Source organism: Pollachius pollachius, assembly GCF_949987615.1.
Source record: "Pollachius pollachius genome assembly, chromosome: 13".
Lineage (NCBI taxonomy): Eukaryota > Metazoa > Chordata > Actinopteri > Gadiformes > Gadidae > Pollachius > Pollachius pollachius.
Window position 1 is genome coordinate 7945860 of NC_136946.1, and position 27609 is coordinate 7973468.

Below are 27609 nucleotides of genomic sequence, written 5' to 3' on the forward strand. Positions count from 1 at the left end.
ACGCAGGCAGCATTCGAAGGTTTCGCTGTGTGTGCGTGTGCGTGTGTATGCGTGGGTGTGTACGGTGAACCCATGCCTGCCAAGTGGAGACAGTCTTTTCGTGGCCGCGTATTTCATGGATCTTATTGAAGACTCTACAGACTTTGATTTTCTTTTTGCCAGTATAATGAGACTCTTGGATGTGATGATCAAGTGATTTAAGGTTAGTGTCCTGTTATATCCTACCGTGTTTAACTTCAGAAAGAAAAGTACTGTCGCCTAGTCTCCTCCAACTTTCAATACTACACCTCACCACAGGCTACCTTGGTTTGAACAGTTACCCTTTCGCAAACAAACGTTTTTGAAACAAAAAATTATGAAAACTGACACCATTGCATTTAGTTTGCTGTAACGTATTTTTTTAATCAATATTTATATATTAGCCTTTAACCTTTTCCTTCTCTAACGACTCTATAAAGGTTAAATATATCGACGTATGATTAGCTCCAGTATTACGCTGTTTCAAACTATATACTTTAACCTCTGTTGTGTCGCATGCATTGATCATTGGAAATGTACTCATAAATTACTGCACGTCAACGAATGACGTCACTACATCACTAGAGGCCTCGTCACTGGCTGTCACCAAGCCAAACTAGTTTTTAATGCACATCCTTCCTTATACACACTTATCTTCATTGCTCTCTCTCTCTCTCTCTCTCTCTCTCTCTCTCTCTCTCTCTCTCTCTCTCTCTCTCTCTCTCTCTCTCTCTCTCTCTCTCTCTCATATACTCACTCACACATTTCTGTGTTAATCAGTTCATCATTGACGTTAGGTCTTTGTCGAACTGAGGTGTTTAAGTTACTACAATTCTTAGTACCTGTATGCAATGCGAAATAGGCATACTGTCAGGTCTACATAGAGCTACGTTGATGCAGATTAATTATTGGAGTGGATAATTATGGTGCAGAATAGGGTACAATCTACAAAAAAATATTTGAAGTTAACCAAGCACATTAAATCACACATTTTCATGAGTCGTTTGTTCTCTTGTGTCTCCTACTTCCCGTAGACCGACACATGTCTGGAGCATGTATCTCTGGTGTGCATGCTTTTTTTGTAAAAACCCAGAACTGTTGATACACCATGTTCCCTGTGTGTCACAGCATTTACGATGTCTCACACACACACACACACACACACACACACACACACACACACACACACACACACACACACACACACACACACACACACACACACACACACACTCCATGACACCGCAGGGTAGCGTTTTAGTCACTGCTTGACCTGAAAAGAGAGTGAATGAAAGAGTGAGAGAAGGAGAAGGAGAAGAAACTATACATGGCCAAATGAGGGAAATGGAAGATAAAAGGAGAAATGACAATTAGATGTCAACAGGAAGAAGCTGTAGGATTAGGTATGTGTGTGTGGGTGTGATATATTTTATGTGAATTTGCGTGTATTTGCTTTGACCATCAACCCCATGTCAGTTGATTGGAAATGATTCTGATACCATAGCCTAATTCATTCTATATTATTATTATTGACAATATCATAGACGTGCATCAACAGTAATTGATGTGCAGTAATTTGAGCTGCTGGTGTCTGTCTGTGTGTGTGTGTGTGTGTGTGTGTGTGTGTGTGTGTGTGTGTGTGTGTGTGTGTGTGTGTGTGTGTGTGTGTGTGTGTGTGTGTGTTTGTGTGTGTGTGTTCTGGTCACTACCCCATGTGGTTTTCATGCCCCGGGCAATACCGGTGTTGACTTCATTTTGTGTGTCTCCTTTTTAAAACAGTTTTACGATGCCATTTTATTGGTGCGTTTGCTTTTTCCGTAATTGTGTGTGTGTGTGTGTTTGATTGTGGAGCAAGTGCTTGTGTGCGCACGTGTGTGTGGTGTTGCTTTATGGTTAGTTCATCTGGATGGAGTGTGTTATTGTGTTTTTTTTCCTTAGCAGCAGTGACGGGAATCAAAACTATATTCTTTTTCTTTAAGTCTCCCGTATGTAGGTCACATAAGTAATGTCACAAGTCCAAAAATGTGTGTGTGTGTGTGTGTGTGTGTGTGTGTGTGTGTGTGTGTGTGTGTGTGTGTGTGTGTGTGTGTGTGTGTGTGTGTGTGTGTGTGTGTGTGCCTGTTTTGTCCACAGCTGGTGTGCGTCTGTGTGTGATGGCGGAGCTTCCATCTGGTCTTTTGGAGGCGTGTGTAGTCGTCGGAGCCTCAAGTGATAAACTTCGCGAGATATACCAGGTAAACACACACACACACACACACACACACACACACACACACACACACACACACACACACACACACACACACACACACACACACACACACATACATACATCTTATGTGTCTTAAACAAGCTAGCTACCGAGGCGGTCATGGAGACGTTTGGCTCGTTATATGATATATGTGTGAAACTGTGCATAGGAATGTGTTTTACATTGTGCATGAAATAATTCAAAGTTATCTTTCATTATTTCTGGACTAAACTATAATTTTCGATGATTTATCAGCTTCACCAGCATGGTAATTCCAAAGAACTCCCCCTGCTGGATGCCGAGGTACTGCAGGTCCATGCCCCGCCTTTTGTTTCTAAGGAGACCAGCTCCAGCCAGGCGATTGGTCCAGCTTTCAGTCGTGTCCAGAGGAGGAGGAGCTTCATCAAGAAGGTACAAGATATTTTTGCAAAACAAAATAATTGTTTCCTGAGAATTAGAATTACGACTTTACCTGTTTTGCATAGTAGTTATGTAGTGTTTCGTGATTGGAAATTGGAAAAAAATAAATAGATGATAAAGAGCGACTTTTATTCATTTGTTGATTGAAGGCTAGACCTGACCAAGACCTTTTCTCGCAAATGCAGAAAAAACGAGATCGTCCCGCGGAGGATCCGGTTAATGGAGAATCGGCAAAAAATGCTGAGGCATCGTCTACCAATGACGACATCAGTGTTCCCAAGGACCTCGACCTCATCGCCCTACCTCAGCTCTGTTTCCCTGGTAACTTCTTACTGTAGCTAACCACCGTTACCCAGCTCTGCCTCGCTGAAAATACAAACGGTACATACAGTGGTTTCACAGTATTACAACGGAAGCAGAATAACCATCAAGCTTTTATTTTGGTAAATTCAAGAAACCGATTTTACCAAAATAAGAGAAATGGTTATTCTGGTTAATTTGTAATACTATGAAACCAGTACAATCTTATTTTGGTAAAATCAAGAAACCGATTTTAAGAGCGTCATCGAATAACTCTACTAAACTCCACTAACTCGTACTAACTGCATTGTTTGCCATTTCCCTGTGTTGTCAGGTGGTCTCCAGCTAGCCACTGAGCAGAAAGAAGACTCTTATCACTTCCTGGTCTTCACAGACCTGTTTGGGAATCGAACCCACGGAGTGGTGGTACAGCATCACAGATCTGTACAGGTACATTAACACAGGGCGCTGGGGAGACATGAGGTAGCAAGGTATATTGCTAGGGGGAACACTTTAAATGTGAAAATAAATCATGTTTGATAAAGTAAATTAATAAAGTACATATTATTTTATCTTGGCTGGTATCTGTTGACCTTTTTGTCTTTTGTTTTTCAGCTGTCTCATGAAAGCAGTGCCCAGAATGGCAGCACTCAAAGGAGAAACTCCTTACGGCTCTACGCTCCCTTCGCTATCTGCATCATCTCCAAGTTCCCTTACTACAACGCCCTGCGAGACTGCCTGTCCTGGTATAATATAACATACATCAATACAAAACTGAAATGTGATCTACTGTTCAGAGAATGGCAGCAGGGGGATTGCTATTGGGATTTGCTCATTTGCTTGCATCTTCCTTTTTCATCATGTTTCTGTGTAATCAATATGTCTATTTAGGATATGCCCCTTTTGTATCTATATTGATCTGTGTATTTCAATAAATATTGATATTGTGTATACGTTTCTCCATCCTCCCCATGTGTATCTATATTCACCGCTGTGTGTTATATTAATATTGTGTATATTTGTCTACTCCCATTCAGTCTGATGGTCCAGTTGCGGCTGGGCAGGCAGTCAGAGTTTGAGGAGACGGTGAAGGAGGTTTCTGCCAAGCTGTCGCTGGTACCCCTCCCTCCTCCTGGTCAGCTACACGTGGTCAGACCCCATTATATATGACTCCCCTCAGTCTCCCCTCCTGTCCCCCCATCACCCTGCCCCTCCATCACTTCCCCGAAGCACTCCTGTCCTGTCTTCCTTTTAATGATTGGATTTGTTGTTATGGACTTTGGATTGTCCATTCAGTTTTCTAGTTTTGCCTGATTCATACTTGGCCGGCTCCCCAATAAAAGTGTGTGTGTGTGTGTGTGTGTGTGTGTGTGTGTGTGTGTGTGTGTGTGTGTGTGTGTGTGTGTGTGTGTGTGTGTGTGTGTGTGTGTGTGTGCGCGCGTGCTCCAGTCGTTCAGTCTGCGCCCCCTCCAGATCGTCCTCCCGTCCAGAGAGGCCCAGGACCGACCGGTGATCGACATCAACCTCCACCTGCCTCTGCTCTGCTTCACAGACGCCATGCTACTGCAGGTCAGCGCACTCAGTCAGACACTCCCATACACAGAAACCACGCTGCAGCAGGTCAGCACAAACACGCAGACATTCTCAGACAGACAGACAGACAGACAGACACCACACTGCTGCCACTTTGTATCAAGCAAGTTTGTAATTAGCATCTTTCTTTGATCATAAGTGCTATTCTCAAGTGTTTTAACCTTTTTTAGTTTAACCTTGCAAGCATCGTATCATACCAGCGCATGCTGGTTTGTGATGCACCATGTTTAACGTTGTTTAGCATGCATCATATCATGAGCAAATGTTATGTAACATTTATTGAGCTGCTCATTTAGTCCAAAGCAACTTACAATACCTGCATTCAATGAACAACCCTTAAATTGCAAGAATCATGCAAGTATATTCATGCATTGCACATAAAACCACTGACTATAGTTAATCATAACCCTGTCACACAACACCCTTGACCCATACATATTCAGGTCCTGTCCTGCCTCCTACAAGAGGAGAAAGTGGTTCTGTTCTCCTCTGACTGGGCTCGACTCACTCTGGTGGCAGAGAGCCTACTGCTGTACCTGCAGGTCAGTGGAGACAGAGAGAGGGTGACCCACTCACTCACTCACTCACTCACTCACTCATTCACATCTAAAAAGAACCATAATTAGGTTTGGATGAAAGTGAAAAGTGAATTCAAATAAATTAATAAATACTTTCTCACCTAGACTGAAACCATCGCCCACAGCTATCGTTGATACCTAATGAGATAGGTTAGATTAAATCCACCCCCCTGTTCTCTAACTTGCTTGATTCCCTCTTCAACCTGCGGTCCCCCCCAGCCTCTCTCCTGGCAGCAGCCCTACGTCCCTGTCCTGGCCAAAGGCATGCTGGACTTTCTCATGGCTCCCACCGCCTTCCTCATGGGCTGCCACGTCAGCCATATTGAAGAGGTCGCCGCAGTGAGTATTTCAGTATTCTTTTCAATTTGACGAATGTCAATAAAATATGAGCCATAGTCGTTTTTAATGAAGTAAAATGACTGACAGATCCGAGTTGCGATACATATTAGTTTGCCACCACGTGGTTGAAACCTGCTGCTTCACTTCTTCTGTGGGTTTACCACTTCCTGCCAGTGCAGTGTATAAGAGATATAGAGTCTACAACACAGACATATTAGCAAGCCTCTGTATTTAGGTCATTGGGTATGGGTAATATCCAATATCCTATTATGAAGCCCAACCCTGACTATCTTTTCTTCTTTCTTCACGCACACACTCATGTGTGTGTATGCGTGTGTGCGTGTGTGTGTGCGTGCGTGTGCGTGTACGTGGTTGTGTGTTTGCGAGTGTAGGAGACGGACGACCTGATCCTGGTGAACATTGACGACGGCAGCATTCAGACCTCGTGGGCGGAGCAAATGGACCTTCCCTGCATCCCCCTGGCTGCTGCAGAATGCTTTATGTCACGGTAAGATGCACACACACACACAGGCACAAGCACATACACACATGGAATCTAGCCTGCAATGGTTGCATTTTCTACCTTCTATGAGCACGTGAACAGGAAAAATGACTAAAGCCTTCCTCTTGTTACATACAAACTCCCGCCCACTGTCTTAACGTGTGTGTGTGTGTGTGTGTGTGTGTGTGTGTGTGTGTGTGTGTGTGTGTGTGTGTGTGCGTGTGTCTCCAGGACGGAGAGTCTCCAGCTGCACTACGACCTGGAGCTGTGCCACGCGGGCGCGGGCACGGACACCAACGAGCGGCGGGCCCACCGCAGGGACTGGCAGCACCGCCTCAACACCCAGATCCAGAACATCGCCCTGGAGCTGGTGCTCAACATCTTCAGGTGTGTGTGTGTGTGTGTGTGTGTGTGTGTGTGGATGACCAGGTCCAGAACATCTTCCTGGAGCTTGGCCTCAACTTCTTCAGATGTGTGTGTGTGTGTGTGTGTGTGGATGAACAGATCCAGAACATTGCTAAGAACTGATAATAGTAGGAAAGATAAATCTAGTTAAAATAAAACTATGTTGGGTTTAAAATATCTGCATCCTTGAGCAAGAGGCCCTAACCCCTGCCTCCCTGATCTGAAAATAAGTAAATGAGTAATTCACTTGGCATCAAAGCGCTTCCTAAACAGTGAACTGGTGAAAACAGTAGGATGTGGATGGGAGTCTGACTGCTCTGCTCTGCGATGGTGTCTCGGTGTGCAGGGATGTCCAGGACTACCTGAACTACGAACACAGAGTGTTTAACAGCGAAGAGTTTCTGAGGACCAGGGAACCCGGAGAACAGACTTTCTACAAGACGGTACTCGCATGCATCCCATACGCCGCCCCAAAACACTCACACACTCATTGTACTCTGTACGTGTTCATTCAATTCAATACAATTTTATTTGTTTAGCCCTGAATAACCATTACAGTCTTAAAAAAGGGCTTAACAGGTTAAATATGAAAGAGCTTAACAGGCCTTAACAGGCCCAATATGTATGACACCATCATGACTGTGTGTGTGTGTGTGTGTGTGTGTGTGTGTGTGTGTGTGTGTGTGTGTGTGTCACCAGGTATTAGACACCCACATCTTTCACTCCTTCCTGAGGGACAGACTGAACAGGAAGATCGACGCCTACAGCCGCATGGAGATCAACACACGTAACAGTGCACCCAGGTGTGATGTCATCACTGAGGGGCCGCGTATATCCGCCTTTTTAAAGACATGCTCCGGCAATTTTCAGTTTTATGAACAAATGCTCTCTATACAAACGCTAGAAATTAAAATATGTGACAGTATGTGAGGCGAAAGAAAGAAAGATTTTGTTTGAAATTCTGACTTCACCGGCTGTAGATACCACTATTAGCTTAGCCTAGCTTACGGTAAATCATTGGTATTGTGTATAATTGTTATTTACTTAGATTCTAAATATTTCTACATATTGTAATTATTGTTATACCATCAATGCTCATTATCTATTTAGTATTGTTCATTCTCCTTTGCTTCTTTGTTTGTGAGAGACAATCTAAAGTAAAAGTGAAAGCTAACACCCTCCTCCTCCTCCACCACCACCACCAGGAACCGAGTCATGACGGATTCCCCGCGCCGGCCCCCCATGTCGGAGCTGTCCCGCAGCGGGTACAGTGGCCCCGAACACCGGCTGAGTAGGAGGCTGGGGGCCAGCCTGCCCAACCTGGACCAGTCCCCCGCCGACAGCATGAAAGCCCTCTACTCCCACAGGCTGGCCTCACTCCGCAAGATCACCCCAGACACTGGTGAGGGGGGGGAGGCAGGGAGGCAGGGAGGGAGGGGGGTGATCAATGTACGGAGGGAGGGAGGGAGGTGATCAATGCATGGAGGGAGGGAGAGGGAGGGAGGGAGGGAGGTGATCAATGTACGGAGGGAGGGAGGGAGGGAGGTGATCAATTTATGGAGGGAGGGAGGGAGGTGATCAATGTACGGAGGGAGGGAGGTGATCAATATACGGAGGGAGGGAGGCAGGGAGGTGATCAATATACGGAGGGAGGGAGGGAGGGCGGGAGGGAGGTGATCAATATACGGAGGGAGGGAGGGAGGTGATCAATATACGGAGGGAGGGAGGAAGGGAGGGAGGTGATCAATATACGGAGGGAGGGAGGGAGGTGATCAATGTACGGAGGGAGGGAGGGAGGGAGGTGATCAATATACGGAGGGAGGGAGGGAGGGAGGGAGGTGATCAATAAACGGAGGGAGGGAGGGAGGTGATCAGTGTAGGGAGGGAGGGAGAGGGAGGGAGGGAGGGAGGGAAGGGCTAAGGGGATGAGGAGAAGAGAAGTAAATGGAATTTTTGTATATACCTTTTTTATAGATCCATGCACAAACAGAGATGTTGAACATAGTTTTTTTATCCGCCAGATGGACCGTAATGGATAAAATAACATAAACATTTCAAAGTAGCTGTACACGTTCCCTGGAAAGTGGTCATTGTTGGACCTCAACTAAAAGCCCCTCATTCAGCCTCCTTCCTTGGTGGTGTGTGAAGGAGCTGATAACAGCTGGGACTGATCTCAGGGCTCCTAGGAAGGGCTGTCGGGCCCTGAATGGTCTGAGTAGCGTCGGCCTGGCCTGAATCAGCTCAGATCTGCTGCACATTCCTGGGTTGATCTTCGTCCTGGGAATGGTTAGATTCGGCGAATCATCCGATTTATTGGTTTGGCTCCAGCATGGCAGACGGCAGACTCATGTCGGGGTCGGCTCCAGGCATGCACTGACTTGTTGCCATGGCGATAAAGCAAACAAACACAATACAAGAATGTCAAGATGAATATGGAGATCTAGGGGGGGAAAAAAGCCAGGTTATAACTCGCTGTTCTCCAGACAGACCGCAGCAAAGCGCTTAACAGCAGGGTTTTTTCATGGCACACTGCTGAGCTGGCTTGTTGTTGTCTGAGTGGATGGCAGTCTGGACCGCCTGCTTCCTCATACGCGTTCACCTTCTAAATACATTCATAGCTCATTCTGGCCGCAGCTAAGGAACACGAAAGCTTGTGGGTTCGATTTCCAAAGTCCACAGCCTAACCAGTTGTGATCCTTGCGCGAGATGCCTGAAACCTACCTACATTGATGGTTCTGATGAATTCACCAAGTCTCTTTGGTCAAAGTGTTAAATCACGATATTGACGTACGATTTATCCCCAGAGTCAGTGGGGCCCATACAGAAGGCCCTGGTGTACTACATAGGATACCGTAAAACCTATAGTAGACCGGACCTTGTGGTCCCATACAGAAGGCCCTGGTGTACTACATAGGGTACCGTAAAACCTATAGTAGACCGGACCTTGTGGTCCCATACAGAAGGCCCTGGTGTACTACATAGGATACCGTAAAACCTATAGTAGACCGGACCTTGTGGTCCCATACAGAAGGCCCTGGTGTACTACATAGGGTACCGTAAAACCTATAGTAGACCGGACCTTGTGGTCCCATACAGAAGGCCCTGGTGTACTGCATAGGGTACCGTAAAAGAAGACTTTGTGTTCTCCTCAGGTCTGAAGTTCAACCAGAAGCCGGTGAAGGTGTTCCTGCTACCAGAGTTCCCCCCCCCTCTGGCCTACCACTACGTCCGGAACTACTACCTGGACCTGGTGGTTTCACTGGGGAAGGCCATCAGCGCCACGCCGCCGGATGACTCCTCCCTGCTAGCCAGGTTGTGGGAAGAGATTGTCTGTCTGTCTGTCTGTCTGTCTGTCTGTCTGTCTGTCTGTCTGTCTGTCTGTCTGTCTGTCTGTCTGTCTGTCTGTCTGTCTGTCTGTCTGTCTGTCTGTCTGTCTGTCTGTCTGTCTGTCTGTCTGTCTGTCTGTCTGTCTGTCTGTCTGTCTGTCTGTCTGTCTGTCTGTCTGTCTGTCTGTCTGTCTGTCTGTCTGTCTGTCTGTCTGTCTGTCTGTCTGTCTGTCTGTCTGTCTGTCTGTCTGTCTGTCTGTCTGTCTGTCTGTCTGTCTGTCTGTCTGTCTGTCTGTCTGTCTGTCTGTCTGTCTGTCTGTCTGTCTGTCTGTCTGTCTGTCTGTCTGTCTGTCTGTCTGTCTGTCTGTCTGTCTGTCTGTCTGTCTGTCTGTCTGTCTGTCTGTCTGTCTGTCTGTCTGTCTGTCTGTCTGTCTGTCTGTCTGTCTGTCTGTCTGTCTGTCTGTCTGTCTGTCTGTCTGTCTGTCTGTCTGTCTGTCTGTCTGTCTGTCTGTCTGTCTGTCTGTCTGTCTGTCTGTCTGTCTGTCTGTCTGTCTGTCTGTCTGTCTGTCTGTCTGTCTGTCTGTCTGTCTGTCTGTCTGTCTGTCTGTCTGTCTGTCTGTCTGTCTGTCTGTCTGTCTGTCTGTCTGTCTGTCTGTCTGTCTGTCTGTCTGTCTGTCTGTCTGTCTGTCTGTCTGTCTGTCTGTCTGTCTGTCTGTCTGTCTGTCTGTCTGTCTGTCTGTCTGTCTGTCTGTCTGTCTGTCTGTCTGTCTGTCTGTCTGTCTGTCTGTCTGTCTGTCTGTCTGTCTGTCTGTCTGTCTGTCTGTCTGTCTGTCTGTCTGTCTGTCTGTCTGTCTGTCTGTCTGTCTGTCTGTCTGTCTGTCTGTCTGTCTGTCTGTCTGTCTGTCTGTCTGTCTGTCTGTCTGTCTGTCTGTCTGTCTGTCTGTCTGTCTGTCTGTCTGTCTGTCTGTCTGTCTGTCTGTCTGTCTGTCTGTCTGTCTGTCTGTCTGTCTGTCTGTCTGTCTGTCTGTCTGTCTGTCTGTCTGTCTGTCTGTCTGTCTGTCTGTCTGTCTGTCTGTCTGTCTGTCTGTCTGTCTGTCTGTCTGTCTGTCTGTCTGTCTGTCTGTCTGTCTGTCTGTCTGTCTGTCTGTCTGTCTGTCTGTCTGTCTGTCTGTCTGTCTGTCTGTCTGTCTGTCTGTCTGTCTGGCTGGCTGGCTGGCTGGCTGGCTGGCTGGCTGGCTGGCTGGCTGGCTGGCTGGCTGGCTGGCTGGCTGGCTGGCTGGCTGGCTGGCTGGCTGGCTGGCTGGCTGGCTGGCTGGCTGGCTGGCTGGCTGGCTGGCTGGCTGGCTGGCTGGCTGGCTGGCTGGCTGGCTGGCTGGCTGGCTGGCTGGCTGGCTGGCTGGCTGGCTGGCTGGCTGGCTGGCTGGCTGGCTGGCTGGCTGGCATCCCGTTGCTCATACATCAGGCTGAGATCGGCCAAATTGTGTACAATCTTTGCCAGTAAATGGTGTGAAAAAGTTCACACCAGAGACATACAATCATTTCTCTGTAAGGTTTCAACTGTGTTTACATGCAAAATTGGCAACCACGTCATGATGAAAATATTTATCAATATCGCCATTGGTATGGAACTACAGTACATAGTAGAATGGAATGAATGAATGAAAATTGGCAATCATCATTTCATATTAGTGTGTCCGTCTCGCTCCCTCTACAGCATTAATGTTCATAATGTCCGTCCCTCAGATCAATAAACGGATGAAACGACTCTAATGACATATCACCACTCCCCCTCTCTAATCCTCGTCTCCCCCCCCCCCACACACACACAGGTACCACTACCTGCGGGGCCTGGTCAACACGGTGTCCAACAAGCGTCTGGACGCCCTGGAGGACTTCCAGAGTCTGTACAAGACGGACGCAGAGATCTTCCCCCCTCAGATGGTCAAGGCCCTGGTGGAATCCCTGCCCGCCAGCGAGCGAGCCCAGGTGAGGTCTGGGGATACGCTGGAGTGGGCTTCGGAGGCTTCGGGAGAATGAGATTAGAAATTGAGAATTAGGGAATAAATGAGAAAGTACAGGGTTTATTCATGGATTATTAGAAGGGATTGTTTTTAATTGAGCTTTTAATGGTTAACCCTCTGTTATTCTGACAATCAATTTGATGCTGTATTCATGTTTTAATGCAACTTTTATCAAATCCACATTAATCAGATATTTAGTTTTAAGAAGACGGTAATGTTGTAAGACTTCTTCTCTGTTTTGTGTGTGCCTAGCCATTTACCTCTCCAATATCACACGGGGAGATAGTTGACGTACCGTGGACCTGAGAGTTGTCAGGTCTAAGGTATAATGTGCCTGTTGCGCAGGTGGTCAAGTCTAAAGCCACGCGCTTCTTTTTTGAGCGTGTGACTTTTTGAGAATGAAAACGCAGACATTGCACTAAAGCCCCTGCGAAACATTAAACAGAACGACGAAACAAAACATAACATCTTGTGACACTGGCAGGCAGAGAGGAGGCCGGAGCTGAAGCACTTCATCAGCCGCATCAAGCGGGATGAGGAGCGCGAGCGGTCCAACAAGGAGGAGGGGGGCGCCATCAAGCGCTTCAAGCTGCCCAAGAAACACATGCAGCTGGAGGAGTTTGTCAAGTGTGTACAGGAGTCCGGCATGGTGAAGGACCAGGTCACCATCCACAGTCTGTTTGATGCCCTCACCGTGGGTAGGTAGTGGTGGGGGGGGGGGGGGGGGGGGTATGAGAGAGAGAGAGAGGGAGAGAGAGAGAGATATAAAGGGGGAGGAAGGGGGAGAAAGATGGAGATGTGTGTGTGTGTGTGTGTGTGTGTGTGTGTGTGTGTGTGTGTGTGTGAGAGTTTTTCTATCACCTGTATGTGTCTCTCAAATGTGTAGATATTTTAAATATATCTAGTTTCTTCTATGACCATATAAAGCAAAGTTAGCGTCCAAGGAAATCTGCACAGATCACCTAGGCCAACACACCTACAAAGAGTCCTCAGTCCGCTAACCCGTGAGCACTAAAGATGCATAGGATAAGTTCCTCGGCTGCTCTCTGAGCACGCTGAACACACATTCCTCAGGTTACTGGTTAACCCACGGCGTCTCAAGAACACCACACTCTGTAGGCCAGTTGCTCCGTCTCCCACGACAGAAGGAGCACCACTGCACCCACCGCTAGTACTGAACCTGTTCTTCTGGAACAATATGTGGCTAGAATGTTTGGGGTGGGAATGTAGAGGCCTCACAAACGATGTGCCGGATGTCAACATTGTTGTGTGATATCAGTAACTGGCACAAGTTCGCATTATGAAACTTTGATACTAAATTTGACCATCTTCACGTGTGTGTGTGTGTGTGTGTGTGTGTGTGTGTGTGTGTGTGTGTGTGTGTGTGTGTGTGTGTGTGTGTGTGTGTGTGTGTGTGTGTGTGTGTGTGTGTGTGTGTGTGTGTGTGTGTGTTTGTGCGCTCCAGGCCAGCAGAAGCAGGTGGGTCCTGACCTGTTCAGGGTGTTCTACACCATCTGGAAGGAGACGGAGGCTGAGGCCCAGGAGGTCCGTCCAGACCAATCAAACCTGGTTTTGTTCTACTCTAACTGGTCATATTCTCAGCCAAACTGGTCCTGTTGTTAGGATCTATTCAATTTTGGTCATATTCTACTCTAAAATGGTCCTGTTATAATCTAATCTCATCATTAAATCAACAAAATATGTCCTAAATTAATCAAATCATGTTTATAATCATATAATATCATAAACATATAATAAATATATTGTAATTAGATGGAATATAATAGAATCCGGCCCTGTTCTAATCAAATCTTATCTGCTCATATTCTGAACTGAATGTTCCATATATTCATCTATTCTAATCCAATGTGGTGGTCTTGTGGTGGGTTTCTCATCCATGTGGTGGTGTTCTAATCCCAGGTGTGTCTGCCGGCCTCGGTGCTGGAGCACCTGGAGCCCAGTGAGTGTGTGTTCAAGCTGTCATCGTCGGTGAAGACCAGCCGCGGTGTGGGCAAGATCGCCATGACGCAGAGACGCCTCTTCCTGTTGACGGACGGTCGCCCCGGTTACGTTGAGGTGGCCCAGTTCAGGGACATAGAGGTGAGGGAGGGAGAGAGAGAGAGGGCTATCAATGTGAGTGAGAGATATTAAATGAACGGAGACATTGAGGTTAAAGCAAAGAGAGATACCGTCCATTACTTCTGAACATGTCAGAGATAAACGTGACTACGGTGGGGGTGTTTGTTACACATTATATTTTAGTATGTGCTACACGTGAACCTCCTAAGATGGAGCAATTTGATCATATCCCAACGCGTCCCGTCATGTGTGCTGTCCTTCGTTGTGCCATGTTCCTCCACATAAACCCCTGACCTCTGTCGGTCTCTGGTCCCTGACCTGGTCTGCGCGTGCCTCCTCCAGGATGTCAAGGTGTCCTCGGCCCCCCTCATGCTGCTCAGGATCCCCAGCCTGAAGCTGCGCGTGCGGGGCAGGAAGGACGCCTTCGAGGCCAACCTGAAGACGGAGGCGGAGCTCTGGAACCTCATGGTGAAGGAGATGAGGGCCGGCCGCAGCATGGCCGACCTGCACAAGGTGAGGGCCCTCCTGGTGGGGGAAAACGACGGAACAGAGAGAAAAAAGATTTGACCTTTGTTGTTTCCGTGGGATCACACACGCATACCGGAATCACAGAGGAAGATGTGATGTAATGTCTATATTTTTTGAACTACACGATCCGGTTGGATGGCGTTGACTGTGTGGGATGTCAGGTTGCCAATAAAGATGAAGGTTGTTTTTTTTTCTTTTGAGTCGCGTGTGCGACGCCAAGTTGCCACAAAACTCTACGTTCTTTGAAATGTATCATATTTTGCAAGACATGAGGAGTGCGTGTCTATGGGGGTCTATGGGGTCTGTGTTGTGTGTGTGCTGGATTGATGATTGTGTGGAATGTGAGTTCAGTTTGTGTGGGAAAATCCTCATTGTCTCAGTTGAATTATGGTTATGGGATGGGTTGTCCCTACGTTTGACTCGGTCTTGGCTCCTCTTCCTCTAGACAAGGGATTCCTCACTGTGTTAATGTTTTAAGGGGATTGGTCTACATTCCATGGTGTGTAGTTGACCCAAAACACGCACGCATGCACATGCACACACATGAACGCGCACGCACACACAGCGGAGGGAAGGAAAAACATTATCTTTTTCTCACACTCTCCCTTCCTCTGTTTGTCAACCCCCCCCTTTTTGACCTCCCTCTCTCCCTCCCTCCTCTGCTGTTCTCAGCAGGAGATGAAGCCAGTACTCGGAGCTATAGCAACCACCAGGGGATGACTCAGGATATGTATATGTCTGTAGTATGTCAGGAATGTACCTTCAGCAGCCAGCTTGTTGAACCAGCTGGGCCACTAAAGCTAGTATAGCCCAGGAACACGTGCTTCATTCTATCAACAAAACAATCCCTCCCTCCCTCTCTTCCTCTCTCTCTCATCCTCCCTTGCTGTTTCTCTATCACTGCTTCCCTCACTCAATTCCTCCCTCCCTCTCTCTCTCCTCCCTCTCTCTCGACCATCCCTGCTATTTCTCTATCCATTCCTCCCTCCCTCCTCTCATCCTTCCCTCTCCATCACTTCCCTCTTACTCCTCCTTTTCGCACTCCCTTCATCCCTTTCTCCCTTTGCTCATCCTTCTCTCTGTCACTTCCTCCCTCTCTTCTGTTGTCCCTCCCTCCCTCCCTCCCTTCCTCCTTCCCTCCTTCCCTCCCTGTCTCTATCAATACGTGGTCCACATGTATCCACTGGAGTACTTTGTGGGCCATTTGTTTTTAAGTAAAGATTTTTGTGTATTCGTCCATTTCATACGTCAATGTTAAATATGCTGGTTTCCCTCGGTCTCCCTGCAGGATCCCCAGTACATGCAGCAGGCCCTGACCAATGCCTTGCTCATGGACGCCGTGGTGGGCAGCCTGCAGAGCAGCAAGGCCATCTACGCTGCCTCCAAACTATCCCACTTTGACCGCATAAGGACGGAAGGTAGAGTGGTGGGGGGGGTATGGATGAGGAGATGATGATGAGGATGTTGTTGATAATGATGATGATGAGGAGAGAGATGATGATGAGGAGGAGAAGTATGACGGAGATAAGGATGGGCGGTTGGCTCACCTCTTAGTCTCAGTCAAAACTTTGAATCTAAAGAAGAAGGAACCTGATAAACAAACGCTAAGATTCGGCTGAGATTGCAGGATTAAACCTGCATTGTAGACAGCCTGAGGAGGCACATGGATAATTTCCCATGGATGAGCTGTAACATCAGATATCTGCACCCTTAGGACACAGTCACGGCTGGTTTCCCACGCAATGCGCTCTCTCGGCTGCAACCTTTCAACCCGTCTATAGAGTCACTTAGTATAAATGTAGTTCAGTCATGTTAGACCAGGAAGCACTAACTCCAATGCCCGATGACTGACCATTTCCTTGTGTGTGTGTGTGTGTGTGTGTGGGTGTGTGGGTGTGTGGGTGTGTGTGTGTGTGTGTGTGTGTGTGTGTGTGTGTGTGTAGTGCCGATGATGGTTCCCCAGACGACGGCGGAGGTTCTGAAACACAAGATCAACCCTTCCCTGGAGCTCACTACCCCTCACGCTGTAGACGTTCTGCTGTACACACCAGGTACACATAATTTACACACCAACATAAACTTTATACACTTACGGAGGCATGAACACACGCACGCACGCGTGGGCGCGCACACACCTACGCAACTTTTACCAAACATTTACTGTTTATAGCTTCAGAAATTTAGAAATAATTATTGTAAAATAGTACTCAGATATTTGGGTATTTGATGAATCATTAAGTTTCCCTTTGCTGCTTGTCAGACAAGGCCAGCCATGTGAAGCCATCTCTGGGCATGTGCCTTTTGTTATTATTGACAAAATCCTAAAATATGTAATATATAAAATAACAAATAATAATAGTTGGCATGTTTGCTTTGAAATTGCTTTGAAACAAGTCCAAGCAGTTCTCATGCATATTGTACTGACTAAGACAACCTTCACATTTCTATGCCAATAGAAAGACTGAAAAGTATGGGAGATGGAACTCATGAGGCACATTACTCTGACAACCACCTCACGGAGTCTTTTGATTTGTAAGTCCGGGAAACAGTGTGACTTAATTGGCTGTGGTCACATTTCAGGGGAATATTGGCCCTTTGCCCTGTGATTCAATTAAGATGCATGAGATGGACACCTACAAACACACAGGCGCAGAGTCAGATAAAGAAAGAGACACACACACATCCTTGACCTTTGGTCTCCTTTTGTCACCTCTCCCTCCTCAAGTTCATACGCACAGTAACACAGACACACAGACACACACACACACACACAAACACATACACACACCAACACTCACACTCACACATCACTCTCTTGCTCTTGAAAAACAAGCCACACAAACAGTATTACTTACTTATTTGTGTTGTTACTTGTTGACACTGTTGTGGAGCCCTGCATCTCAAGCTTTTCATTACCATTAGCGACTGCTGCTCATTGTTCTCGTCATGTGAACATGAAACTCAAGTTGAACCTTGATTTACAACAACAAAAGCAGACAAGAAACACATTAACCTCCATATCCAGTGTCAAAAATCCACTAAAAGGTTTGCACCCGTCTGGACGAATTTCACAGTTTTCCGGGAAGCTACCAACAGGATGGGGAATCTTCCCAGTGGACCAACAGGATGGATACTAGTTTTCATTATCTGAAGAGATTTACTGCAATAACAGAGAAGATATCCGGACTCAAAGTCCCCTGCTGGTTGTTTATTGAGCTCCAGACCCTCATGCTAGGAATGAATAGTGGGAACAAGCTAAAAAGTAAAACTTAAAAAAGCTTAAAATGATATCACAAAACCATTTAAATCACGGTTATGTTCCCATTGTGTATCATACGCACATGAACTTTTCTTCAAAGGATCTAGACATCTATTCTTGCTTGAAAGTATGGATGGTTGGCTAAATGATGAACTACCACTCGACTGAGTAATTGTAGTGTAGCTTCCTGTCAGCATCATGCTAGCTAGCGTTGGATGCCGTAGGGTTGGGCCTAAATGGACCAGAGGTTTTCCTTACAAGCGGTGTTTGTGTTTGGGATCTTAAGCCAACTGTGCTTAAGATCCCAACATGAAAGTGTGAGTCCCAACATAAAAGGAAAGGCGCGGGCCTAGACAGATGGTAGTGTTCAGTAGTAGACACACAGGGGTGAACTCACAAGGCGTTTCAGAGCGGGGCACAGACGTGGTAGATTCTCAAAGCTTTATCAAGCACAGCTGTTGGAAACACCTTTGTTTACACACCGCTTGATAACACTATGAGTTACGTAACTGAGCGTTACACCTGGATAGCATTTTGATAAACGTTAGAGAAGATCCGTTGTCACAGTGAAAACCAAGACGTTGTGTTTGCATTTATTAAGACTTTTTCCCACAGTTTGTAAACTAATTGCCATGGTTTATTTGGTTGATATGAGGGAAATGATTGGGGGGGGGGGGGGGGGGGATTCTACATTTGAACAGAAACAAGGGCTTCAGTCTAAAGCTAAAGCTGATCATATATCCAGAAGTCCATTCCTGATAGGTTGTCGCTGGGTACAGTCCCATGAGCATAGGCCTTCAGAATAACTCATGAGGAAACTTTTCCTGACGTTCTCAGCACTGTTTGGTCAGTAAAAACAGGAACAAGTGCTGTCATTCTTCCTCTCTGCCCTCCTTTCATTGGTCCACCCTAAATATAGGTCAGAGGATTTGAACCGCTGGCAGGGGGCCAAGCTTCAGCCCTACTCCTCCTTGCCTTTGCTCAGTGCTGCTGACTCCTCTCTACTCCTCCCCTCGCATTCTACTTGCCCTCCTCTCCTTCCTGTCATTCCTCTTTCTTTCTTTTTTTCTTTCTTTCTTTCTTTCTTTCTTTCTTTCTTTCTTTCTGTCTTTCTTTCTTTCTTTCTTTCTTCCTCTCTACTTCCTCTCTTCTCCTCTCTTCCGTCGACCCATAAAGTTAACTAAAGTTACATTTGTATATACTGTATTTCCCCTCCCCTTGTGAGGTTTTAAATGGCAGTGGATTGACTTCATGAAACTCAGTGGCTGAGACCAATCAGGGCATTGCGTGACCCGGGAGGAGGATAGAGCCGCCGCATGCTTCAGAAAGGGCAGGGGAAGTGGACGTGAATACATTTTCAGAGCACTTACAATACAACAATGGTGGAGTTATAAAGTGAATGCGCAGATAAAGAAGATGAATAATAGGCAACGTTTTTTCTAGTCACAGTGGATTGCATTGTTAAGATATCTTCACCATCGCATTGAGTACAGTGCAGCCCTGTCTGCCTTCGCTGGTAGAGCAGGGCATTACCACGGCCAGGGTTGGAGGTTGAATTCCCACTATGGCCTTGCAGCCTATGAATGTATGCACACTCTATGGTGAGACGCTCACAATTTAAAAGCATCCACTAAATGGCAGAAGTTCAAGTTATCTTAATGATACAAGGAAAACGGTGTGCCATGGTCATATCTCAACATGTTACAGTATACAGATGGACAGAAAGCCAAACCACGACATTAATGTAAAACAGGTAGCTGAGGCAGGAGAGCAGGTCGCTGGAACCCACTGGAACCACAGTGGGTAAACACAACAGCTCCAGTGAATGATCCGGAAACGAATCTCCAATTGATCTTCCTTTTCCTTATTCCTATTCAATTTCCAGGTAGTGTGACATTAGATTTCGATAAGTGTTTAAAATTTTCACAGCAGGTTAGCTCCATTTGGGTGCCAAGGTAGCTGTGGTATTTATATTAGTGTCTGTTCCTATTGGCTTTGGGCCCGTAATGAACACAGCGTGGTCATAAAGTACTTGGATATGAGGCATAAAGTGTGTGTGTGTGTGTGTGTGTGTGTGTGTGTGTGTGTGTGTGTGTGTGTGTGTGTTCGTGTTCCAGGTCAGCTGTGGGTGTCAGTGAGCGGGGGTAAGGTCATGGTGTTCGATGCCTCCACCTGGTCCATCACACACACCTGTCTCCAGGTCGGAACCGCTAGACTGGTGAGACGCATACAGTATTCCCACACCCACTTGAATACAAACACACAAAATTCACACACATTATTCACACACACACCTTTATACAAACACACAAAATTCCCAAACACACTTTCATGCAAACACACTCACACACATAAAATGCAGACTCACCTTAAATACACATACCTAGGTGCCATAGAGTGACCCTAACAAAGACCTCGCCTCCTTTGTTGTTTAACTATTGAATTCTTTCTTTTGTTACCTACAATAAATGATACTCAATGAAAAGGATGTTGTGGTCTTGGAGGATGTACATGTACAGTAAGACATCTTTGAGTCATTTTCAAAGGCAGTGCTAATTCACTCACCTCCATGCTAAAGCAAGTTGGTCATAGTCACATGCACTTTGTTATCTAAGCGTGAACAGGGGGCCACAAGCATGACCTGTGTGCGTATGTGCACAGCCAAGCTGCGAAAAAAGTTAAATGTTTGACCGTATTTTCCCTATTCTAAGTCTAAATACTATAAATGTGAACAGTTTAATGTTTGTGAACTTCATTGCTAACTTATAACTGTATTTACGTTAGTAGGTAGTTCACAAAAACAAATCCAACGCTAAACAACAGTTCAGTGTCAATTCAATATGTATAATAGTCCAATGCTGCCATCTAGTGGACAGTGAGGGGACTCACAGTTTCTGGCTGTACCAAGGAATAGGAGCAGTTAGTTCACCATTCCCCTTTCTATTCTTCCGTTATTTAGCAGACACTCCCCTTGTGAAGCAGACAGTGGGTTATGTAATATACTCAAGAATGGCTACAAATTGACTCCAGACAGTGAGAATCAAACCCGGAACATTCAAACATTCAAACACCCTCCTAACCCCTACTACAGTATCCCCATAGACCCAGCATTCAGCGGGGGTACTGCAGCGGGAGCGCAGTAGATGCTACTGGAGCTCAGGCTGTGTGTGTGTGCGCTCTCTGGTCCAGAACTGCATGCTGGAGGTGGACCCGGACCAGGTGTGGATGGGCTCCGAAGACTCTGTGATCTACATCATCACCGTGGCGACCATGGTCTGCAACCGACAGCTGACCGAGCACCGGACCGAAGTCACCGGCCTGACCCTGGGAACGGACAAGTACAGGTGAGGCGCACGCACATACACACAGGCACTCACACACACGTGCTGGCTGTCTACACACACACTACATTATGCACATGACATTACAAACACACACACAAACACTTTTATACCTGTTTACGTGTACACATTATGCACACTACCATACAGGCACACACTCTACATTATGCACACACCCATCAGACGTATTCATACCTGTGTATGTACGCATTGTGCACACAGCCTTACACACACACACTCAAACACTCACAGAAACCATGCATACGTGTGTACCACACTGCATTTATGCACACCCTGCAGGCAGAAACACAAGTACACACCAGCTCACACACACTGCCACACGCGTTGAATGAACATACACACACAGACGCACACGCACATTTGCGTGCGCGCTCACAACAACACTATCTTAAACATTTGTCAAGCACGGACACGCCTACACCAGAACAATGCACACACACACACCCCACACACACACATAAGCCCTTACACCTGACATACTAACTGGTTTGACCTGCTACAACATGGTGGTCCGGCGATCATGATTGTGGATTGTGAGACACTTATGGCCGTTTACCGCTGGGTCACCATGGAAGCAGCTGGGTTTTTTTTGTCTTCTAAGAATCTCTAATTACTAATATGCTGACTAACCAACCGTCCTGACCTGCTCCGGTTCATCAGCCAGAAGGTGGCGTACTCGTGCAGTGCGGAGGGCAATGTCATGCTGTGGGACTTGGCTACGCTACAGGTGGGTCCTTTGTTGAGTTTTGGACTGTTTTTGGACTGTTTTTGGCCACTAGGTGGCAGTATTCATGCAATTTTTGTATTGTGTTAACAAGCACTGGATCTAGATCTATAGATCTGAAGATTAATAAGAAATTATGTTACAGACATAAGTTTAGTGAGTAGCTTGCTCGGTCCGAGCTAATGTACAGCATAACCAACATTCTTTACAGACAGTAATGGAGGTTAGCTAGCTGAACCCCCACTTCTCCTTTCAAGCGGTCACACGTTCATGTTAGCGGTGGCTAATCGCAGCACTGTGTTCTCTCTCGCTTAGGTGAGGAAACAGTTCCGTCTGTCCTGTGACCGCCTTCTGTCCGTCTGCAATCACAACGGAGGCCTTTGGTGCTGTGAGTTCATAATATATTAAGTTTATATAGAGACACATACCTACTACACACTATTGTTCTTATTAAGATTGAGAAGTATTATCAGTGTTATTCTGTAATTCCCTCTCTCTCTCTCTGTGTCTGTGTCTGTGCATGTCTCTGGGTGTCTCTCTCCCAGGCTCCAGGGATAGTATCATGGAGGTGTGGAGGAACGGTTCCCTAAAGCACCGCATGAGCCTCCCTGAGCAGCTCAAAGGAGCCGGCTCCGCCTTCAGCTCCATCCTGCTGCTACCTGAGGTAGGCACACACACACACACACAGGTGATCACAAGTCACTTCATGCACTTCCAAGTCAGGTCACAAGGCTTCGCTCCCGAGCCCAAGTCAAGTCTTAAGTTTCGCAGTTACACCAAACCCATTTTTTCATTACCGCTTCAGACTGAGACACACAAACACACACAAACACACACACACACACAAAAACACACACACACACACACACACACACACTCTGAGACATACACATAAACACAAAATCTGTGAATAAACTTGCACATGTTCTAACCATGTAGACAATACAACTTTTTGCCACCCAGATTCGATTCCTCACCTGTGCTACCCTCACCTATGCTACCCTCTCTTCGCCAACCCACTTCCCTGTCTCTCTTCCATTTCCTGCCACTAAAGGCACAGAAAAGCCCATTCCAATATATGTAGAAATATATACAGTATATAACCTGATCCGATGCCTTGGATTCAAATAGCTGCTTCCACTGCAGAAAAGACAGAGCCCCAGTGTCTGCCTTGATCAAATGATTAGGCTTCAAATAAAAGGTCTCTATTCATCGTCACATCATCTTATATGCTGCGTCTTCACTGGGAGTTAAAGGACAATTCCGGTGTAAAATGGATCTGGGATATGTTTGATATGATAACGAGTTGGAATGTTCGTTTGGAAGCAAAAAAGCGCGTATAGACGCATTCTTAAGTTGGTTGTTTTTAGCCGATTCTACCAAAACGCTATGAACTTGGAAAGATGGGGGCATTTGTTATGGTAAAATCTAAATCGCTACTTTATACCACTTAAAAGGCTAAAAGTAGCCCGACACTTCTTTGGTAGTATAATAAGGGTCTTAACATATAAAACGAGGCATTGATAACTTTGTAAGTGTACACATTGTTTAATAAAAAGGACATTTTATACACACAATACCATCAGTAGTTCACCCGTCGACGCCATCTTGTTTTTAAGACTCGATAAGTAGATTGGCGAACACAGTGCTTGCGTGTTGCTGACGGATGATACAATCTCTGTGTTCATCAATCTACCTATTGCGTCTTAAAAACAAGATGGCGCCTTATTATACTACCAAAGAAGTGTCGGGCTACTTCTAGCCTTTTAAGTGGTTTAAAATAGCGATTTAGTGTTTACTATAACACATGCCCCTATCGTTCCAAGTTTATAGCATTTTGATAGAATCGGCTAAAAACAGCCAACTGAAGAATGCGTCTATATGCAGTTTTTGTGATAACGTTCCAACTCGTTATCATACCAAACATATCCAAAATCCATTTTACACTGGATTTGTCCTTTAATAGAGAACTGTACTGCTGTATACCGCCAGAATTAATCCAGCACATTTCAGAAGGAACCTATTTTGTATAAGCGCTTATTTGTTTAAGCGCACGCAATTGTGATTAAAGTCTAATCCCGGGATTTCCGGGGAGCAGAGAGGTTAATTTGTCAGGCTTGAAAAAATATATTCTACCGGGAATTAAATGTTTCTTATTTCATAGATATATAAGGGCAGTAAACACACACACTCAGGCAATGCACACACACACACACGCACGTGTGCACACATCAACACAAAGACACACTCACACACACGCACACACATATGCACACACACACACACCAACCCACCAACATACATAGAAACAAAAATGTACACAAAGGCGCACATACAGACACAGATACACATGCGCATGCAAACTTCAACACAAACACAACATGTCACTCGCCCTCATTTCCATGTTAACCGTGAGCTGTGTTTGTGTTGGTCAGCTGGAGGAGTTGTGGAGTGTGTGCATGGACTCGGGGGAGGTGTGTGTGTGGCACATCAAGGACGCTACCAGACCCTACCACCGGGTGGAGCTGCAGGACTGCAGTGGCTGTTTCTGCATGATCAGGGTTAAGAACCAGGTGAAACATACATACATACATCCATACATACATCCATACATAGATCCATCCATACATACATACATACATACATACATACATACATACATACATACATACATACATACATACATACATACATACATACATACATACATACATACATACATACATCAGTGGCGCCGTGCTTGGTTGCCATTGGTCTGCTTACACTGTTAGTGGCGTATGGTGGCATAAGTATGTGAGACTCAAGTTGTTTCAGGGTGTTTTGGAGAACTAAAAAATAGCAGGGAGGGATAATTATGTGAATTGATACAAATCCACCAGTGGCAGCATTGTACTTTGAAAGCTGGTGGTCAGCATGTCTTTGACTACAAGGGCAGAAGGAAAGGATGCAAAGCCAATTAGTCAAATCAGGCCTACTCTTGATTTGTAAAACTAAATAACAAAATCTGGGCCTAGCATTGGGCCTATTTTTGCCCTCAATGACTGAAGCTATTGGTTGTAATTTGGCTATGTTCATTTTTAGCCTCAATTGTTTTAAGAAAAATGAAGGCACAAGACCAAAAGTGATGCCATTTAAAATGCATCATGCTCTGAATCATTCACTAACATCCTTTCCACAATATCAAACAGAAGTAAGTAAGACAGAGTAACAAACAATTAAACAAACAACAAGAACATTATTTCACAATGGGCTGTAAGCCTAACATTGTTTGAGGCAAATGTGGATGTTAATGGATGTTTCAGAATGTTGGTTATGGTGTTAAGCCAATTAAGATTGAGGGACTTTGTTAATAGATCAAGTCAATCCTCCTAGCGGGCTCCGCAGCTTGGTAGCGGGCAGCCCGGCCGTGGGCAGCCCTGCCCGGCCGCGGCCTCCGCAGCCCGGCTGTGGGCTACGGAAACGCCAATATAGCCGAACAGAGCCGCACTGTACCGCAACGAACAGTAGCGCACCGCTCGATGGAAACGAGGCATACGACTGAGCGGGTTCGTTGGTTCTTGTAGCCTAGACTTTAGGGGATAACCCCTCCCTCCAGGCTGCTCCACAGCCAGGGCTCCTGCTTATTGGTTCATAGCGCAGGCATGTGTTATGAACAGACGTAGGCGGGATCCAGATCCCTTATCTAGTCACACCCACTGAGAGGAGGACTTTCCTCCTCTCTCCCATTGAACCCCATGTTATTCACCGGCCCCCAACACTTTCGGGGAGATGAATGGGAGTCAACGGAGGCTGAGGGAGGAACGTCCTCGCTGAAGTAACTGTCAATAGGCGATAGGAGGTGCTAATGTCCCTTTTCCTAGGGAAACAAACATTACATATACAAAGGCATTAAAGTAGTCATACTTTAAGGGCATTAATCCATTAGTAGTCTGGGCAGTCTACATTTTTTTATTCTCAACAATGTTAAGGAGGATCTTCCTCCCTCTCCTCACTGGAGAAGCCTCCACTGACATACATGCATACATACAACGCACATACATGCATACATACAACGCACATACATACATATATACAACGCACATACATGCATACATACAACGCACATACAAACAAACAAACAAACAAACAAACTACAACACACAAATTGACAAACCCACCCATACGGCTAATCTCCCCTCGTCCGTCCCTCCCTCCCTCCCTCCCCCCCCCCAGGTGTGGATCGGGGGCGTGGCCCGCAGCTCTCTCAAGGGTAAGGTGTACATCCTGGACGCGGAGCGCCACCTGGTGCTGAAGGAGCTGCACGGCCACGCCGACCGCGTCACCGCGCTCTGCTCCGCCGAGGACCGCTACGCTCTCAGCGGCGCCGGGAAGCTCGACGGCAAGGTCGCCATCTGGAAGGTGGAGTAGGCGGAGCCAGAGGAAGGGGGCGGATCTCGCCACTGCCAGGTGGGCTGGTGGGTGGAGGTGTGTGTGTGTGTGTGTGTGTGTGTGTGTGTGTGTGTGTGTGTGTGAAGAGAGGGAAGGGGAAGAGAGGGAAGGAAGGAGGTAGTGTTAAGCATTACACGTGAGGCACAAGATATGATATAATTGTCATGTCTTGTACTGATCTTATCACTTACCAGACTGAAAATGCGTGTGTCACAGCAGGAAGAACAGGACAGTAGTATCTATATTGTGTCTCGAATATCTACACACAATATGAGTAGACTCATAATAACAATAAAAATAAGACAACATCAAGGTGGACATTATTGATAGCATATGCTGTCAATTTAAATATTCAAACCATACTTTATAGACCGTATACATATGCGTCATAAACAACCAGTATATGCTGCGTTATTTAAACTTTGGCATGTTGCTTTGTCCAATCCAGGGATAGGTTCAGGGGAAGCGTTTTGTGAGGACCTCCGTACCAGAGAGCCTTTCCTTGTGGGGACGCAGACTAAACAGTGGAAGAACGCTCGGCATGAAGGCCGGGACCCTCTCCCTTGTAGATGTACCTGGGATGAAACGTTCCTCTGTTCCATCCAGGACCGGAGTCAGGACCTGGGTTATAAGGACTTCCTGTCATGAAAGGATATCCTCGTTGGGACTTCACAGAGTAAAGGACCCCTGGGAATGACGGCGAGGAGAACCATGATCACACACACATCTCATCACTCAAATGGGGACGTTGGAATTTTCTCATCCAATAACGTCCCATTCAATACGTGTTTGTGTATTGAATTGAGATGTTTGTTGATATAAACTGGAAGTGTACAAAAGGAGAAAGGCTTGTTCGGATAATTCAAGCAAGTGTTTTTGACTTTTATGGAACAAAAAATTTGGAAGACCTTACTGATCTTTTAGTTAAAGAAAACCAACGTTAAGCGTGTTACTACAGAATCAATGGTGATCGACAACTTCTCACTATAGCGACGACATGCACAGGAACAGACCAGTATTACCAGGTGTGTGTGTGTGTGTGTGTGTGTGTGTGTGCGTGTATAATGTGTGGCCATACAACCCCTTCACATACCAAAGATGTGCCAAAATAAGATGTCAATAAACTTATATTTTACAAACAATTTTATATTATAGGAACATGAGTATTACAACATACGATTGACAATGAAGGTAATATCAGCTTTGGCCTATTTTATAAATCATTAAAAACGCACCTTTTAAGATTTTGTTACAACTTTTTGACCATAAACTACTTCGATATGCAATCCAAAATGTATGAGGATGTTTGGCTTGAAATTGCTCCAACTGATGGAACATTCCTTTGTCAAACGATTCCAGTCGACAAATGAATTGAAGGCTTAAAGAATGACCTGATGATAACATTAAAATGGCGGCCATATTATCAGTTATCATTAAAAAAGAGTTCCCCTCACTGAAGTTGAACTCAAAAACGTC

At 46.0% G+C, this 27609-nt stretch overlaps 1 protein-coding gene across 3 annotated transcripts; it reads left to right on the forward strand.

Moving 5' to 3' along the window:
• Positions 1–30: 30 nt before the first annotated feature.
• On the forward strand, positions 31–27609 carry dennd3a (DENN/MADD domain containing 3a). Of its 3 annotated transcripts, none has more exons than XM_079749555.1 (31): positions 31–202; positions 2152–2252; positions 2525–2680; positions 2875–3010; positions 3324–3439; positions 3605–3735; positions 4027–4138; positions 4439–4558; positions 5026–5124; positions 5380–5499; positions 5892–6007; positions 6233–6388; positions 6753–6849; positions 7106–7209; positions 7612–7808; positions 9559–9718; positions 11562–11718; positions 12238–12451; positions 13219–13322; positions 13674–13853; positions 14175–14345; positions 15649–15778; positions 16304–16411; positions 19737–19837; positions 20809–20963; positions 21642–21708; positions 22021–22093; positions 22251–22369; positions 24141–24278; positions 25918–26159; positions 26582–27609. In XM_079749555.1, the coding sequence occupies exons 2-30, from the start codon at positions 2172–2174 to the stop codon at positions 26110–26112; spliced, it is 3813 nt and encodes a 1270-aa protein (XP_079605681.1). In that variant the 5' UTR covers positions 31–202; positions 2152–2171; the 3' UTR covers positions 26113–26159; positions 26582–27609. The 3 variants fall into 3 exon arrangements, with proteins under 3 accessions (XP_079605681.1, XP_079605680.1, XP_079605682.1); XM_079749554.1 differs by having other exon boundaries at positions 25918–26151; XM_079749556.1 differs by having other exon boundaries at positions 13219–13298; positions 25918–26151.